The following is a 19,304-nucleotide window of genomic DNA, read 5'->3' as shown; positions in this document are numbered from 1 at the left end:
ACCATAACCATTCACAAATAGCAAGGTGCTCAAGCTGGCATTAGTTAGCATGTAAAAACTTTTTTAATTCTAATTTTTCATTAGTTAAGTCTTTGTAAGTCGGTGCATACCTGTATTCTTAATTTTGAATTTGATTTTAAACATTATACTGTTAAACATAATTAATTAATTTCCTGGTATTTTTTCCACCATCTAGGTTTTCGTCCTCAGTTCACGTGGCTCCTAGTAGACAACATAACAGCAGTTCCTCAAGTTAAGAAAATCTTTCATCTACCATGAACATGGAAAAGATATAACATGTATTGAATTTAAATCATTTATCCAGGAGACTAAGAAAACCTTACTGTAGTGAGAATTATGTTACTGCAGCTTCTCTAGCTGGGCATTAGATTGTTTTATATGTGATACTTCTAAAGATATGTTGATGAAGTGTGTGTACTGAATCATGAAAGTTCTGAAGATTGTCATTTACTTTCTTCAAGGCACAAAAATGATTTTGATAGCAATTTGTTGGTTACCTACTGATTATCTTGCTTAGTTAAATTTTTTATGTGATGCTTAGCAAAAGTACATTACGTACTTTGAAAATAGGCTAGTACAAAACTACTTAATTTATTTATAAAATGGTTTTCTTCTTGAGGCACAACTGAATTGAGGCACAATTGATTTGCAATTGTAATAGTTCAAGGAAAATTCAAAAAATTGTATCCCTTGGTGTAGCTGTTAATTTCTTTTTAAGAAGTCGTAGGTTTACTGTTTAACACTAAGTCCACCAAGCAATTAGGGTTTATTTGGATTCTTTGATAAAATGATGTAGAATGTAGTACAACTTGGACTTGCATAGCACAAATATGTGTTCTGTAAAACCATTATGCGAATCTATGTTACATGAGTCTAGTTAGTCCTATATACAATGTTATTTAATGTTGACCTGCAATTTTTCTGCCTTCATTACATAGGGACCTACATGGCATGTCACCACTCAGCAAGCTGTCATTAGTGTAATTTAGTGTAATTTAGTGTAATGAAGAGCCCAGTGAACATTGCTTGCCAGGACTCTTTATATTTTCTTTATTTATAAGTATTAGTTTTGTAAGATTTTATGTATTTAATCCTAGTATGGTCTCAAGGTAATGAGGGCAGCAAAGTTGCTAGTCAAATCCCCCCTGCAAACCATTATAAAAAAGTACATTATTACAATAGTTGCCACACACAACATACCCTTACCTCACTATACTTTTCAGAGGATCTTAACATCATGACCCCCAAATCATTTTTAGCGTGACCCAATGGTCCCTGGGAAATTGGGTCATATATCAGTGAGGTCCTCCAATTGTAGAAGCAGGATTGCCCCCTGGTTTTCGACTTTCTCACCCTCACCCAGCTCCACTGATAAAACTCGTATCATGGTACTCTTGCTGTGATGGCCCTGAGGCGTGAGGGACATTAGGTCCATAGTTCCCTCCTGCTGTAGAGGCAAAGCTCAGAACTGGCCTATGTAGTAGTCTGTAAGTCTAATTGGCAGACGCCTTTTATATTGGGACCTGACCTGTTCAGGGCACTAGAAATCATCCTGTTCATCATTGATGTTAAAGGAAGGGAGTACCGGGACCTGGGTCTGAAGTATCATTATCTCGCCAAGTGGAACAGTAGTGCGCTGGACTCATCGTCGATGCTGAACTCATCCTCATTTTCCTTACAAGACTGTTCATCAGATTCCTCCACTGTCACATTGAATGATGATTTAGTCAGTGAGATATCCAAGGGCCACCTGAATTTGTACAAAATCAAGATTTGTTGAGTGTGTCTCTGGAAACGGTATACGGTGTCTAAGCTGTACTCGGGTTCTTCAGCCATCCCAATACTCAATCTGTCGGATAATAAAGTACCTGTGTGGGTCTGTAGGTATCTCCAAGTGCTCCAAACTATGCCCAGCACTGTTCCTTGTAGTTTGCCTTATCTGGTGCCCCTCGCTTGTCAATGAGGGTGTAGGTGGCCTTAGGTGATATATCGGGTTTGAGGCCTCTGTGTCTGTTGAAGGGTACGTCCTGTTCCTCAGTGCTGCGGATAAAGGCACTCGAAGTGGGGTTTTCTCTGTATGCTTCCCATCCTCTTCTCACCCATCTGAGATCATCTCTATGAATATTTGCCACCTTTCCCAGATGTGTTTTTACAAGGAAGGATTTTGGCCTCATTTTTTTCACTATGGTTCAAGGCCCTGCCCATTTTGGGGCTAGGCTTGCACAGAAGTCGCATGCCCCTGCAGACTGTGGGTGTGGTGACCTCAAGGTGTGATGACCTCAAGCCGTGGTGAGGGGCGTTTCGTCTTGGAGCTGGTATTAGTTATGTATTCCACCTGTCATTTCCACACCATCGTCCTCATTTCCTGCAACCGTTGGGGAAATAAATACTAGGGTAATTTTCTCCTGGTCCTCTGCTGGATTATCATTTTCCTAAGCAAGCCAACCTGGCCAAGTCAAATTGTATCGCAAAGGAGTTCCATCAGGAAATATACCGAGGCATTGTTTGTTTGCCGATGGATGCAATACAGATGTAATGGAATGTGAATGTCCCATTTGGTGTGGTCCTGTTCCACTTTCAGCATCACTTGGACTTTGATGTCCTGGTTGTGGTGTGCAGTAGAGTTTGTACACCCATCACTTAAGTCACTCTGAGTGCCAATGCCTACCAATGAGGTGCGTTTTCGTAGAGCAGGAACCTCCGATACCCAAACCACAAGAACACCTTTGACTCCAGCAGGTTGGCCATTGTCCATGCTTGAATGTTAGATACGTGAAGACCTCTACCAAGTGAGCAAAATGTATGTTAACACAACCAGGAATTGCTTGCCATGAGAAAATTTTGGATATGGGCTCATGACGTCGAAAGCCACAGTGTGGAATGGCTGTTCTGAATGTCTGGAGCGCTGCTGTTCATTACCGTCCAACCAGTGCACCTTCCTTTGTTGACAACTTGTGCGATTTCTGACGAAACAACTGATTTCGTATGCCATACCAGGCCATTGAAATACCTGACTAACTTCCTTGAAAGTTCACTTTCCCCCCCAGATAACCAGCCAGGTTAGATGAGTGAAAGTACTCCCAACATATCCTGATGCATTGAAGGGGCAACATGAGGACGCCAGTCTGGACTACTCCCCGACCACCAAATTTGTAATGTTCCATCCAGTGTCTGGTATCCTGGCACTTCTTGTTAGCTGCACTGGTCACGCTTGGCCTTGGAGATTGGATCTGTGATCTTTGTGACATGGACAGCTGCCATCAACGTATCACAGCCTCAGTGTTACCAGAAAGAGCCTCTGCCGACATGGTTTTTGTGGCATGCAAAATGGCAGGGACCTCTCTTGTCATATGAGCATCAGTCTTTGGTGGAACAGTTGGAAAACGTCCTCCCAGCTGTCATCCTGAAAATTGTTCCGCGGGTCAAGATGCCTTGAGAGTTTATCTGGAAATTGATTTTTCCTGCCCAGTATGTATTCAGCCTGGAAGCTGAAAGATAGCAGGTGGAGGGCCCAAATGGCAATTATGTATTTCTAGCCCGGTACAGTCTCTCCAGCCACCACGAGGCACTCTTGCTCGTTTATATGGTAGCACTTTTTTGCAGACATAAACTTGGCACTGCTGAACTTGACAAATCAGCATCTGCCAGTATCATCATACTGGTTCAGCACTGCCTCCATGTCCTCCTGGTTGGCATCAGTCTGCACATATATGGGACAGTCAGGTTTAAGTCAAGACAGAACATGGCAGTTCCTTAAATAACCCTTTTGTCTTTTCATGCCTCACGTGAGCTTCCTTCATCGATACCTTGTCTTTGAAGACAATAATTTGGTCTAACTGTGGCAAAATTAGGAATGTTCGAGTGTAGCCATTTCAAGAGCCCCATAAATTTTTGGAGCTGCTGTTTTGTCTTGGGATTAGGCTTCTGTTGTATCAGTTTCAGTTACTCTGGACAGGGATGGCTGCCCTCTGTACTCTCCAAGTATGTACCCCAAATATTGCAACTTAGTGGCTCTGATGTGGCATTTCTTTGGGTTGCAGGCCATGGATTGCCAAGGATGTATAATGGACATCCTCTTTTCAGGTGTGGGAATACGGAATCCCATTATCCACGTAGGCTGTAGCAATTTGGAATGTGGCCGGGGCATCTTTTAACTCAAACTGTATGGCCCTGAACTGAAAGTGCCTGCCGTCTGGAGTAATAAAAGCTGTCTTATTACTCTGGTCGTACTGGTAAATGCCAGTATCCCATCTTCAGGTCGAGGGATGTGAACATCTTTGTGTCCCTCAGCCCGGGCAGTGTGTCAGCATGGTGTTGGAGCCAAAATGGTAACATTGTTTATTGGTTTGAAATTTCCTGCCATAATTATGCGGAAATTGCACAGACTCTCACTTGATTAGATAATGCCATCTTTCACCTTCTCCCCTTACCTGCTTCCAAATTTCCTTTTTTTCACCAAAAAAGTTTCATTTGTGGCAAACCCGTACCAGGAAGGGTTAAATTGTCTCTGTTGTAACTACATCATTATATTTTTTGGCGAGTTGCCGCGAGACAATGACCAGTCAGGACAGTATCTAACGATATATTAGTCGGAAAATGTAGCTACCTTCCTTTAATAAAGTGGAACAGAGGGAGACAGCTCCATAGGCCAACCACCCAATCACAACAAACATTACCTTATAAGGAAATATGCCAGGCACTTCAGCATCAAGGCCAGATCCCTAATGTTAACAAATACAACAATTGTTATGTGAGTTTCTGGAGCAACATATCACCAGGGTGTGGTGCCTCCTAATTGGCTATTGAAATAGTGTGCGGTGTTCATGCAACTCGACAGGATTTCCTAGCTGCGCAGTCACGCATCTATGTGCTAGTTTTTCCCAATAACAGTAACAATATGAAAACTAAGTCTCTCAGGCAGGGTCAAATTGTTGTGTCCCTCTTCTTTCTTTCTTTCTGAAATTGAAAATATGTATATCCAAATGTGCTAGATGCAATACCAACTGATACTAATGCATAAATGGCCATATTAACTCAATATCCATTTACAGTGCTGCCAAGGTTTTTTGGATTTTATGTAATTATTACTGATTTATTCATCCAGTTACGAAATTGCTAGATGTTAATTATTTATTGCGGAAACAGAAAAACCTTGTGACATTTCTGAAATATAGTGTGTACTACCGTTTGGTACAATAAATAAGGCTCATGTAACTAGAAGGTAAACCATTTGAAAGTTGTCTACTTAAGATAAATATAAATCATCAAACTTATTTTAGCTTTTTAAATATTATGCAGTTTGCAAAAATGAAAATATTTAATTATTGGATGAATGGGTTTGGTTAGTTTTTTTTAGAAAAGCATGTGGCGTTAACTCAATCACATTTGTTTTACACATTTTTTTACTGCATGAATGTGATAACTGTTGGCAGCACTGTATTAGATATAATTATTATTATTAAAATAATCAAAAGCAAACCACTTTTAAACAATATCTAAATTAGTCACAGAATTCAAAACACATATAAAATTACCTAAGCAGCTTTTACAAATAAAATTATCAAACTTCCTCAAGAAAAATTCAAAACCTTTGGATGTTAAGTATACACCAGGCCTGCCACCAAATTAGGTTCCTAAATCCTCTTTACAGCATTTAAAAACCCTGTAAAATCCTGTCATTTTAAATATACATTGCATTCCAAAACATAATTTAAAAAAATTTAAAAAAAATGTAAAAAATTGTTAACATTTGCCACTTACTTTACAAAACTAATAGTTGGTATCACAATAAAATGAAAAGTTATTTAAAAAGTTTCTCTTCTGTATAGGCTTCGGTGCTTTTCTTATTTACAAACTATAAATACATCCATACAACTGAAGTTATTTACAAGTTTAAAAAACTAATGTATTTCACATCATTAACAAGCTACTTTTTCATGTTCTGTGCTCTTTTCCGCATCTCGTCAGTGGGCTTGAAAGCCAGACCTGCAGATGTTCTCATTCTGCAATGCAACACCGCATTTAACATTAGTGATTCCATTGATGATCTGTGAGCAGTTTTAACCATCTTGAGATTGCTGAAAACCCTTTCCACGGCAGCATTGCTGTGGGGAAGAATTAACATGGTTTTTGCAAGTTTTGAGGTCACAGTTTTGCCTGTGCTGAGAGACACTGTGCCAGTAGGAATCTATTTCCTGTTTTGTTAAGGCTGGTACAGGTTCCCATAGTGAATAAGAGATAAACTCATCATTCAGTCTGTCCATGTCATCTGGCCTGATGACATTCGGAAACCTTTTGGCAAGCTTCTCTACTTTGTGCCAGTCTCCTGATGGCTTGTTGCAGGGATCAAAAATCGTAATATTTTTTAACACATCATCCTCAAGAGGCAGGAGGCGATACAGCCCTTTAGTTCCTGTCTGATAACATTTTCTGACATTCCCAAAAAAATCTTTTTTCTGTTCGGTGGCTAAATTACACGTTTCCAAGAAATCTCAGGTTTTGTGACCAATAAAAATTCCTTCATTTGGCTGTTGGTTTTCATGCTTATCGTCTACTTTAGTGATACCACATTCCTGAATTATTGGAAATTTCACGTAGCTTGCAACAAATTGCCTGAGCAGCACACACATTTCAGGATAGAGTTATGGATGTATGGTCTTTCTTGCTGAAACAAAGTGTTGAATTGGGAAAATCTTGGCAGTACAGCTTGAAGGAAGAAAAAGTAAACTTTATCTAAATCTGAGAAAGTACTGACAATGCGATAAACAGAATCTGATTTGCTTTCTTTCCCATTCAAATTATCAAAATACTTTATTACTGTAGGCCACTACTCTAACAAGCGCTCCACGCACTATAGGAGAGCCAGCCATCTTGTGAAACAAGGTCGAAGAATGTTGTGGGTCTCCATTTCCAACATTTCCTGAATATCCTTGAATTCATCTTTCTGCTTTCCTGAGTTTTTGAAGTGCACATAGACATCTTTAGATAACTGTTCACACACGTCTGGCAGCTCACTGCAGGCATGAGATGCTGCTAGGTGACCCATGTGGCATGTGCAATGTAAGAACCATACATTGCCTTGTTGTTGTTTCACCCTGGATAGCATTGAATTCAATTCTCCAACCATCGCCTTTGCTCTATCAGCTGACATACTTAAACAATTTTTCCAGGGAATAACATCCTCTTCAAATGAGGAGCTCACCAAAGCAAAGAGATTTTCTCCAGTTGCAGCACCACTCAAAGCCATTACTTTATACAGATGAGTTTCAACAATCTCTGATGGAAAGAACCTCAACACTACAACCTGCCTAGTGACTGTAACATCAGTTGATTCATCAATCATCAGTGTGAAAAATTGTGTTTTCATTGCGTAGGAAAAATAATGTGCAGCTGATGTACCCCAAGATTGAATAATTATCTGGCTAGTTTTAGTGTGAGAAAAATGAAAGTTTCTTGCATTTTCGCTATCTGGAAACATTTGCGGGACAAGTTTCGTGAAATTATCACAGAGTTTCACAGATAAATTGTTTTCACAAACGAAGATAGCCCATAACAGTACTGCATCAATTATTTTGTTTGGTTTGGTTACAAAACTCGTCATAGAACAACTCTGATCAACAGCTCGTTGGTTTTTCGCATGAACGTGCGTATTTTCGTGCCGCCGAAGATCCTTCAAGCCGCCCTTTGTCACGTTCAGTTCCGAGTTGCAAGTCGAACAAACGGTGGAAAATTTAATTTTGCCACGCCTCAGCCATTTCAATTCTTGCTTCCATTCTTTACGATAACGCTGTTTATAAAGTGACCTGTCCGGCGAAGTGTTTCGTTTTTTCTCCATAAAAATCAGCTAAGCCCAAAACTACTACTTAAATCACGTAAGAAGTTTGTAAACAAATGCCGCACCTAAAACATTGAAATAGCAAAAAATTCCAATGTTTACTGATGCCATGACACTTCTTAGCGTTTAACTCAACAAACAAAAAACATTTTCCCAAAACCATATATATTGTACTTCATGAAACGATATATGGGAGTTAATGTTTTTGGTTTGTGGTTAAACGATTGGAAGTTCCATGGCGTTACACTTAATGTGGGTGTTTGCTTTACTGTTGGACGCTTGTATGGTTTGACAACTTCAAATAGCTAGTTGAATGTAAATATTTACACGAACAAAATTGAAATATGAAAATATCGGCGAAGCGTCGTAAATATCCTTGAATGTCGCCGTTTATCCGTTAGTCCGTTTTAAGCTTCAAATATCTGTGAAAACGGATAAAAACTATAAAAACGGCAGGCCTGATATACACTATTAAAACTAGGGCACTACAACTTTGAATTATAGAATCAGCTGCTTTATTGTAATTTTAGAAATACTTAGAAAAGTGGGGAGGGCAGGGATTCAGCAGTGTTACAACCCTTGCTCATGCATGATTGTATCGGCCTCTGGCCATCGTGAAAAACTGTCCCAGCTCAAAACAAATTCTCGTACCCTCTCCTACCATGAGATTGCATCGTCATGTAATCTCATTACATGGACAATCCACTTTTTTGTCCATTTCCAAACTGTCCAGTCCATCCTTTAATGACCTTAAAAATTTTGATGGGTCTCTATGCGATAATCCATGAATTCCAAGTAGCAATACAGGGCCCATGGGCACTGTTTGAGGTCATAATGCAGTTAACACAATAGTTTATTGTCATATGTTTACAGAGAATACACCCAACACCAGTCTATAGTGCTGGAAAAATTTAGCAAGAAAATATATGGTTTGTTTATATTTTTCTCAGCACCTGAAACAACTTCACTATCTTTTAACACCCTTTCACTAACCCACAATGTGCTAATGTAGAAAAATGGTCTACCCCCATTTTCTGCAATGAGTGTGGTATGCTACCATAGTGACGTGTCCTAAACTTGTGTGTGTACAGTTACAACGTTCTCCCAACATCTCAACTGATGAATGATCATCTAACTTAATTTTATCACACTTGTGCATCTGGGTCCCTCCATAACTCAGCTTACCTCACACGTGTCCACAATTTCACAGCTGCAGCATCATTGACCAGACACATTGGTAGTGTGTGTGTGCATGTGTGGCAAGGCCACTGGGCCTTACTTGCCTCTTGCCACTTGCTTCTTGCAGGCACAACCTTGCTGCACTCGAGATTCACCTTGTTGATGGACATTCCCTGAACCTGGGGTTCACCAGCTGCATCCTCGCCTCCGTGAAACCAACATGATAATCTTAACCTTTAGAATGGCTCTCGTGCTCCATCCTAGGCAGCAGTAAAACCTGGTTGAGTCATCTCTGGAGATAGTCATCACTCTCATTGTGCATGGCCACCCTCTGAGGATACTGGTCGAACAAGGCCTGTAAGTCCCACCTAAAATCTTGGTACGCCTGCACCAGACACTCTGCGGCATGCAGTTTCTCCCAGTTTTGCATTACAAGGGTTTGTTAGCTCCGAGTTCTGCTGCTTTGCTGTGTTTAGTGCCTTTACCAGCACAATGTTATTTTTGCTTTCCAGGCATTCTCAGTGGTTTACAACTGGGACTCGCAACTGGTTTGCGTAGATCTTTCACCTCTAAAGCCCTAAAACAACATTGGAAGTCCCACTTCCTGTCCACCATCCTTTGTGTGCTCTACTATGAGCTGAGACACAGTTTTCATTCATCCCTTACATTAGGTGGCACTGAACACCTTGACCCCTTTTCTCTTCTGTCCATTCTGACTTTCATTTTTCACCAAGGGCTGTGGCTCATTATTGTGGTAGTTGGCTTCCAAAACACACTTAAACTGTAGTTTTTTTTACAATTGCAAAGCAATTTTCTTTATTATTACTACTCATTTTTCTTAATGGGTATAGTAGTTACCTACAACCAAGTTGTAAATCTGCCAGTGACACAGTGTGACTATTTTACCGTGTTATCTTTGAAAGATTTGTGCAATGGGAGTGCATGACTTGATGTAAGCTTTTGGACATACGCCATTGCTAAGCACATGTATGTCTGTAGACGAAAACTACAAAAAACACAAATGACAAAATCATAAATTAAGCCAAAAATTGCTCTTGTCAGGATATAAACACCACACAATACTCCACAACAGGAATATGGTCAACAAACAAAGAAAAACAAAGAAAAATGGACTAACAGAACGAAAAAATCCCCACAAATGATGACAGCACAAAAATACTGAACCCAAAAAATTCAGCACAACAGTTGAAATGAGACAAAAACCAGGGACCGGAAAGTTACTTTTGAAAAGTAGGTAACTCAGTTACAGTTACAAATAATCCATTGGAAATGTAACCCTGTTACAACTACTAGTTACACTACTTAAAATAAACCAGTTACAGTTACAGTTCTGAGAAAAGTAACTGTAAGTTACTTTAACAGTTACTTTGTGAAAAACTAAAAATGTGATATGTAACATTGTTATAATTAAAGGCTAATAAAACATATTGTGTTTAGTAAAGATATATGTTTATTTAAACTGAAAATTTTTAAATTAGGTCTTAAATAACATTGAGTAATTAGTTCACACTACAAAATAATAACACTGATATAAAATCACCACTTTTTTAAATACTGCTTATAAATAGAGACCTGAAAAATTCGCGGATTCATTTCGTGATATGCTACAATTCAAATAATTATACTTAAGTGCTGCTTCTACCACTGGTTCCCTGTTAATCTAGAGTAATGAGGGCCAATTAGAGACCCTCACTCACAGAAGTGTCGAATCACAGATACTCAGTCGAGACGACTCACAAGTCAGCAGCCAATGAACAGGTGGCATTTGCCCGAGTGTGTAGAGTGTAGCGGAGTCTATCCTGGAGGTCATTGAACCCGCGAATTATTCCGGTCTCTACTTATTTATCTTGAATAGCAGTTGCTTCTCAAAATTTTAATCGCTTAAATTTCCTCTATTTGGGCGTAAAACTAAACTTGCACAGCTGAACAACCTTTCAGCTGCAGCACTTGTTGGCATTGCTGTGTTCAACTTAATGAAAAGTTTTTTGATTTAAGGATAGTCATTGAGTGAAGAAATGTCCTTATTTCTCGGCTTCTCGCTTCATTAGATTCTGTCATTGCTTTCGCGCATGTGCACAGGTAGGTTAATTAACTAAACAGCACAGCAATAAACCCACATGTCGCAAATATTAAATAAATGACAATAAAAATACGAGCAGTTTTACAAGTACAAGCAAAACCATCGCAAAAAATATGCTTGTCGGGATTTTCGTTCTAGGATTGAAAAAAGCAACAAATCGTTGTTCGTTCAGTAAGAAATATATTTAAAAAATGTAACGCAAGAAGTAGCGACAATAAATTATCGTTACTTTAAGGCGGAAAAATGTAATTCAGTTACAGTTACAGTTACTGAAAACTTAATATATTGCGTTACCACGATCGTTACCATAAAAAGTAACTGTTACAAATAACGTCGTTACTAGTAACGCGTTACTTCCAGTCCCTGACAAAAACACAGAAAAACGAAAGGACGAAATAGTTTTCAAAAAACAGACGATAACAAAAAAAAACCCCCACAAATGATGACAGCACAAAAATATTGAACCCAAAAAAAAATTCAGCACAACAGTCAAAACGAGACAAAAACACGACAAAACGAAAAAACGAAACAAACACAACAAACACAACAGTTTTCTAAAACAAACAAGGGACGTTTCGGGAACTGCTATCTGATCCCGTCCTCAGGCAGAGATGCACATGGTACGAAAACACAGGTGCGACTGAGTAGGGGCTGGCCGCCGTTTCCTCATATGCTCGGCCGGGAGCGTGTGACAGCGATACCAGGAACTATTATGTTCCCATAACTCGCTATGTGGTTGCCAATATAAATATTGCGACCCCGTCACTTTGTTCGAATCATTGGAAACGACGGCGGGGCACGAAGTGTGCGATTTTAAGATTAAGGGTGGCTCACGGTCCAGAAAGAAGTAAAATAGCTGTCGCATGTTGCTTGGCTCTATTTTTAATAGTGTATATGTCAGGCGGGGGGAGGTCACCCTTTCCCCTCAGTTAGTTGGCTAACTGATGCATGAGAGTGTCGTGATGTCTGTATTTAGAGGCGGGTGGAGTGTGCGCAAAAATGGCCTAATTAATCTCGTGTGAGTGTAGTGTATAGCTCCAAGGCCGCACATAACCGGCTGACCAAGCAGGCATATCATCGTGTAAGTTTACCGAGGTGTAGGAGAGAGCGCAGGTTGATTAGTGACACTAGAATTTAAATTATTATTTGCAATTCAAAATCCCATGTCTTCCGAAACGCGGCCGGCACTGGAGGTGAAGCCTGCCAGGCGGGTCTCGCCCTTCAGGCATGAGAGTCAGCCCTAACAACACAGGCAGTGAACCCGAGGGGGTTGTACATACACCTGCGTGCTTTGGACCATTTTGAATTAGCAAGAAAATGAAAAGTTACATCAATTAATTAATTAATAATGGCTGGGGAAAACAACTAGCAAGGACTAGTGGAGGAGGTGGGGGAAGGAAAAATTTGGTAGTGATAAGGAATTTGGGCCTGTGGTTGAGTTGTCGCTGATTTATAATTAGAGCCCCGCTGGGCCAAAAGTAGTGTTGACGCAATAAAATAGAGCCCCGCTGGGCCAAAGTAGTGTTGTCGCAATATTTAAGTGTCCTGGGCATGTCAATCATTGGCTAGTCCAATGTTGATTATTTGCACCGCAGGACGTAGACAGAAACATAGGGGCCAGAGAAAACGACTGATATTTTCGCTAAGTTGCCCTGCGTACATGGGATGTGTGGATTCTAGTTTAACCTGGCTTAGGCAAGTCGCGGTTTTTTAAACAGTCTCTGTGCCGCTGGGTCATAATCCGGAAGTGAATTCATAAAATTATTGGCATGTTCAGGGAGCTGGCCATAAAAAGACCTGTTTTGCCGTTTTATATATTCCTCTACATACTCTACTTTGAGTAACTGGTGTACTTCTAGTGTGCTGGTGTACCAGCCGCAATCTGCAATGGCTCTAAGAAATTTATTTTGAGTTACCTGGACTTTATCGATATGGCATTTTGCTGCATAGCCTCAGATTTCGTAAGCATATAATAATTAAGGGCGAACTATTTGTAAATACAGCTGTAATTTTTTCTTTCTAGGGAATTGGGGGGCCTTAAACATTGAGTATAGGCTGCGCAAAGAGCCTCGCGCAACCTGTGTCACCTTTGTGGTGTGAAATTTCCAGGTGAGCCTGGTATCTAGAGTTAATCCTAAATATCTAGCCGATTTAACAAATGGTATAGCTTGATTAAAAATTTTTAATTCGCGGTCGGGGGCGGTGTATTTTTTAGTTAAAATTATAGTTGTGGACTTGGCTCCAATTATTTTAATGCGCCAGCGAGTGTACCATTGTTCGAGTGAGGTAAGCTGCCTCTGAACTTTGGTTAAAGCAAACTTCAAATTCGGGGATTGATATATTATTGCAGTATCGTCTGCATATAATTGCACGTGGGCATGTTCCCGCGGGATGTCGGCTGTATAAACATTATAGAAAAAGGGCGAGAGTGGGGACCCCTGCGGCACACCTGCTGTCAGCTCCCGAGTGGATGATTTCGCCCCCTATATTGACACAAAAAATTTTCGACACCATAAATAGTGGGCCACCAGATGAATATACGTATCCGGAAAGTTAAATGTAACTAATTTTTGAATTAAGCCAGGTATCCAAACTTTGTCGAAGGCTTTTTCCACGTCGAGCATCGTTGCGACAGTAAATTTCGCTCGTGAATTAAATCCGTCAGTGGCCTCTTCAATGAGCTTAATTAGGGGGTGAGAGGTAGAGTGGCCCATTCTAAAACCAAATTGGTTATCTGGAATGACTTTGTGTTCGTCTGAATGGTGTTGAAGTCGTTTGAGTAAAATTTTTTTCGAAAATTTTACTCATGCTATTTAGGAGGCTAATAGGTCGCCTGTTTTGTGGTAGGGACGCATTTTTTCCCGGTTTCGGAATGGGTATAACTTTAGCTAGTTTCCATGACGATGGGTAGGATTTAAGAATAAAAATAGCATTTATTATTTTAAGAAAATATTGTATAGCCTGAAAAGATAATTTCTTTAAAGTGTCAAAATTTATTCCGTCAGGTCCGCCTGCTTTATTTTTTGGTCGCGAGTGAATAGCTTCTAAGAGCTCTTTAATTGTTACGAGTTCCGGCTCGGCTTGTGGAACGATTTGTAAATAGTTATTAACAGCTACTGTCGTGGTCCTAGTAAACTGAGGCTCATTAATGTCCTCGTTTGGTGAAAATTGTTTTTCAAAAATGTCTGCTCTAGCATTTGCTTTGTCGATCGCGTCATATTTAATGCCCGCATTTGTAACAATGGCAGGTGTAGAGATATATTTATTTTTTCCTCGTAAATTGCGTGTGAGCCGCCACATTTGCCGAGGTTGAGTTGCGCACTCTGTTATTAGGTTTCCGTATTTTTCTATTTTTAAATCTTTAAGTTTTCGCGAGACTTGAGCTTTAAGGCGATTGTATTCAGTCCTAGCTTGCGGTGTTCTCGTTCGTTGATAAGTGTTGCGCGCCTGACGTTTTAAAACGATTAGCATGTCTACATCGGGATAATTTATACGCGTAAATTCTCTTTTATTCACGATTTTCGTGTGTTTTTTGCGCACGTCTGTAACTGTGTCGGTGATAAGTTTTACGTGAGTTTCGAGCTCATCGGCTGTATCTATCTCTGGAGTTTCTGAAAAAGTTAATTCCAGGTCTTCGCGAAATTTGTCCCAGTCGGGAATACCAAAAGTTCGGCTAAATATCGCTGCGCAAAATTGAGCATTGAAAGTTAATTGAATTAGTACCGGAAAATGATCTGAGTCAAGCTCATCTAATTTTTCTGAAGTGACCTGCGCGCCTGGTATGTTTGAAACAGCTATATCTAATATGTCAGGCATGTCTCCATTCGTTGGGAAGCAAGTTGGCGAGCCTGGAGCAAATATTTCGTAGTTATTTGTTACTGAGTGATCGAATAATTTTCTGCCTGCTGGGTTAGTATTTTTACATCCCCAGTCTTCGTGTTTGCTGTTTAAATCGCCCGCGATGAAAAAGTGTTGCTGTGGATTAATTAATTTATTTAAATCCCTAGAAAGTAGTGGCTTATCTGGGGGTTTATAAACTGCCGACATGCAGACATGCGCATTTTTATTACGAATATTAATGCTGGTGGCCTCTAGATGCTCTAAGCCATTTATTTCTATTGGATGGTGATGAATCCCGTGTTTAATTAATATGGCTGTGCCGCCCCCCACGAGTGGCGCGGTCAGTGCGGTAAGTGGTGTAACCACAAATATTAAATCGATGGTGCGGTGATAGGTGAGTTTCGGTAATAAATGCCACATCAATCCCATATATTACAAGGCACTGTTCCAACTCGTAAGACCGAAGGCGGAGACCACATGCATTAAAGTTTAGGAGTTGTAGTGTTTTCCCCATGTTTACTGCTATTTACTGGAGCACTGTCGCGAGTGCTTCCAATAGAATGGTTTGGCGATGTTTGATGCTCTCGGTGGAGCGGATGCGCGCTTAAAACGGTTCGAGTGCCTTCACTAGGTTCCAATAATCGCACATGCGCAGGATCTCTGCGAGTTCCGCGAGGCTAGAGATATTATTTGTTGTCTGTGCTTCTGGCGCGGTTTCTGTTCTATGCTGCTGGCTCTTCTCGACGCGAGCCTGCACAATTTGTTCCGCCGAGCGTCGCGATGCGCTTACGCCTGACGTCGCTGCCGGGTAGGACGTGGAAGCTACTGCCTGCGGTTTTATTTTGCCCGGTTGGCTGGCCTGCTCGCTGGGCCGTGCGTTTCGGGAAGCCTACGTTTCACAAAGGGTTGAGGACCAACCCGAACATGCCCGAAGACTTAACCTTCGGTCAACTTCGGGACTTTGTTTTTCTTTTAACAAGACGCGCGGGAATTTTGATTAGTGAAGGCCCACCGCCCATACTTAAGGACAGAGGCTATTCCTATCTTGCAGAATCTCGTCACTGTTCAACTATGTAACAGAACTTAACTGAATTCAACATGTTTCAGGATAATTATATTTAGTGTTGTATCTATAGCATGTTTCAATTTTTTTTCATGGAAAATTCAAAATCATCTTTATATATTTACAGCTTAAAATTTTATTTTCTTTCCGGGAGGGTGCCAGGCTAACTTATGCAGCTGTTTGGTGGGTCGTCGGCCCCAGCTTTGTTCACTAGGATCGTGGCGGTGGTTGGATTACTAACTAGAGAAGTCGTATCACACTCCTCAGGCAGCATGGTTGGCTGATGCCTTAGGTAAGGGGGCACTGGAAATCACTGTCAATTTGTTCTCGCATTTATTGGCATGCTATGCATTGCGGTGTTACACTATGCGTTATACCTTATACTTTACCCTGACAAAAGTTTCTGATTGCTTCGTTATGTGCTTACGTTACATCTAACAGCAGTCTTATTGGGGATTTGCATGGAGTCGGCCATACCCGTAAGTTTTTGAATTACGACTCGAGCAGGCTCTACGAGCCGTGAATCTACAAGTGCTTTAATGTCTTTGTTTGGGCCAGCAGACATATGCACGGCTACATTAAATTAAAACGCTTACCTCTGGAGTCAGCGAGTTCCATAATTGTCGACCCTGCGGCGTGGTCACGTGGCAGGGTTAAATCTAAGGCGGTTGGGATAAGCCCGGCTCCGCAAAGATGACCCAGGGATGTGTGGGTAACGAGAGAAAAAAGATTTAGAGGTGAGAAAGTCTATAAAACATTTACCACAATATTTCAAGACATGTGTGTGAAAATGCTGAGTTAATATTGTGGTCATTCACTAAAAACTGGTTTCGTTATATTTGTGAGGTTCATGCTGTGCAGCTATACTGCATGACTATTAAGTAAATTATATAAACAATAATTTTATGCACAAATTACTACATTATGTTTCTCACCATAAAAGTAATTGTCCATAAAGGTACATACTGAGGTTGTTTAAAACAATAGCATGTTATGAGACTTTGTAGTGTCACCTGATGGTATAATGTAAAGAGGAAATATTACTGTGTATGCTCTGTGTTGGTAATGCTTAGTATAGAAATTCAGTAATGTATGAGACATTTGCAGCCTAGATTGTCACTAAAGAATATTTTTTTTATGAAAAAAAAAAAAAAACATAAATATTAAATTTTTTTTGTGTCCACAGTAATCTCTTTCCATTGTATTATTTTATCCGTAACATTCCTGTATAAAAAATCCTATCATTGTAGCTTTCCTAATTGTTCGTTGGTTTACTTGATATGTACCAACACTTATTCGTTGGTTTACTTGATATGTACCAACACAGTGGGTGAATGTATCTTGAAAGCGATACCACATAAAAGGTTACATGTTACATTTAAATTTATATGTTCACTTTATAAAAAAAATTCATTTATGTGCTGTGGAATGAAAAAAACGAAGACACATTGAATATTTAAACACTAATATTTTAAAGGCATAAAATCTTGCACTTTCTTTCTTGTACATACTAATAACTACAATGTGTTTTAAAGATAACTGACATGTCAAAAGGTAAAATTATTTATTATGAACGTTCAGCAAAAATCTTTACACTTTTCTTTCCTTTAAATGACAGCATTATTTTTTCCATATGAATCACCCAAGTTTGGTAAGTTTTGAAGATAGACAATCATGAAATATAAGGTTGTAAAAAATACTCTTTATTTCTCCAAAAAAAAAATTAATTTCACTTTCTTAGTTACTATCAATTAACTGGCAATGAAATAAAATTCTAAGTGAAATAAAAAAGCACTATTATAACAAAAATTCACAAAATAATTCATTTTCATTGAATGCCCAAAGAATTTAATCTACAAGAAAATGTTCTAATGTCTTCACATGCCAGCATTAAACAGAAAATAATTCTTCCTTTCTATGGAGTGTCCAAGGAGTTTAATGTTTCAGCTCATTTTCTAATTTCCTTACATACCTGCAACAAACAGAAACAATTACAAGTACTGAGAATGTAGAGAATAAGTCATATAAATGGCAATCTGGAGACAAAGTCCATAACAGAAACTGTAGAGCAATAAAGTAATACATAGTATTTAACAGAAACTATATAGCAGAAAAATAATATTCATGGCAACATGATACACACCAGATGGTCAACACATTTCATTTGGTAAGTATATGTATAATTTGATAAGCTCAATAGTTTTGGTATGCCTATCTTATCTAAATGTATACTGTTCTTCATGTATTCACAGCTTTCAATATTTTTTTTTTGTTTTTAATATTTGTCAAACATTCAGTTACATAAAAAATTGGAAATATCGTATACCTACATCATAAAGAGTGTTTGGTGATTTAATGCAATGGCAAAATTAGCACCTACATACATTAATTAAAAAAAAAAAACTACTACTGCTTATAAATACAAGTGGTAACAATAGTTAACAGCACTTAGCTCTTAATGTTTCTCAGGTAGATGTATAGAATATAAACGTGTGGTGATTGTAGTAGTGACTGCATTTTGCGATACTGTATGCTGCAACACTAAGTGAGATTAATGGCAGAACAGTAAATATTTTTTGTGTAAACTTAAGACAAGCAGCCAGAAAAGTAGGTGGTTTATTTTTATGATTTTATAAAATGTTATAGTAATTAAGTAGTACTGTTTTGTGTTCATTGTAATTTTATAGTTTATCAGATTTTTTGCAAACAAGAAAATAAAAATTACAAAATACCTTTTGCTTCCTGAAATGCTTTGGAATCATTTTGTAAGACAGCACTGTGTTACATCAAGCAGTCTACCAATAGTTTTATAGTTTTAACATTCATGATTGCGATATTGCAAGCGCCGCCATGTGCGAGTCCCTGCTGTGCTTGCAAAAAGCTTGCTTCAATAAAAACAAGGGCCTCATAATCAGATTTTGTCACATATGGAGTTATGTGTTTCTTGCTGCAAGTATTGCTCTCTTGGGTAATGACTGAAAAACATATCAGGAAGTAAAAAAAAAAAAGTTATAATTTTTACTCTTCTTACTTTTGTTGATTAAAACAAACTTAATAAAATCTTGTGCAGTTTTAAAAACGATAAACAACTTAAAGTACCTCAACATTCTCTTGGGAAATATTTCGATACATGTCAGGATGTGAAAAAAAGTTTTTCAGAATTTTTATCTTTATTCATTTAAAAGCCGCAAAACAATACAATTACTCTGTGCATTTTATTTGCTGTTAGGAGAGAGGTGGGTAATAATCTTACGTTGTGGCTTTTC

General features: G+C 39.1%; 1 protein-coding gene across 3 annotated transcripts in view; it reads left to right on the top strand.

Moving 5' to 3' along the window:
* LOC134529287 (uncharacterized) overlaps positions 1–19,304 on the top strand; it is a 107,298-nt gene that overhangs the window by 45,446 nt on the left and 42,548 nt on the right. Inside the window, exon 6 of one of the 3 annotated variants that reach the window (XM_063363197.1) lies at positions 197–17,227. The exons of the other annotated variants lie outside the window; for them this stretch is intronic. Within the exon in view, the coding sequence (XP_063219267.1) occupies positions 197–257 (61 nt within the window). The 3' untranslated portion in view covers positions 258–17,227. Of the gene's footprint in view, positions 1–196; positions 17,228–19,304 lie in introns of those variants that run through there. 3 annotated transcript variants of the gene reach the window in all.

This window comes from Bacillus rossius, chromosome 2 (assembly GCF_032445375.1).
Source record: "Bacillus rossius redtenbacheri isolate Brsri chromosome 2, Brsri_v3, whole genome shotgun sequence".
Lineage (NCBI taxonomy): Eukaryota > Metazoa > Arthropoda > Insecta > Phasmatodea > Bacillidae > Bacillus > Bacillus rossius.
This window is presented reverse-complemented; position numbering and strand designations above follow the sequence as displayed.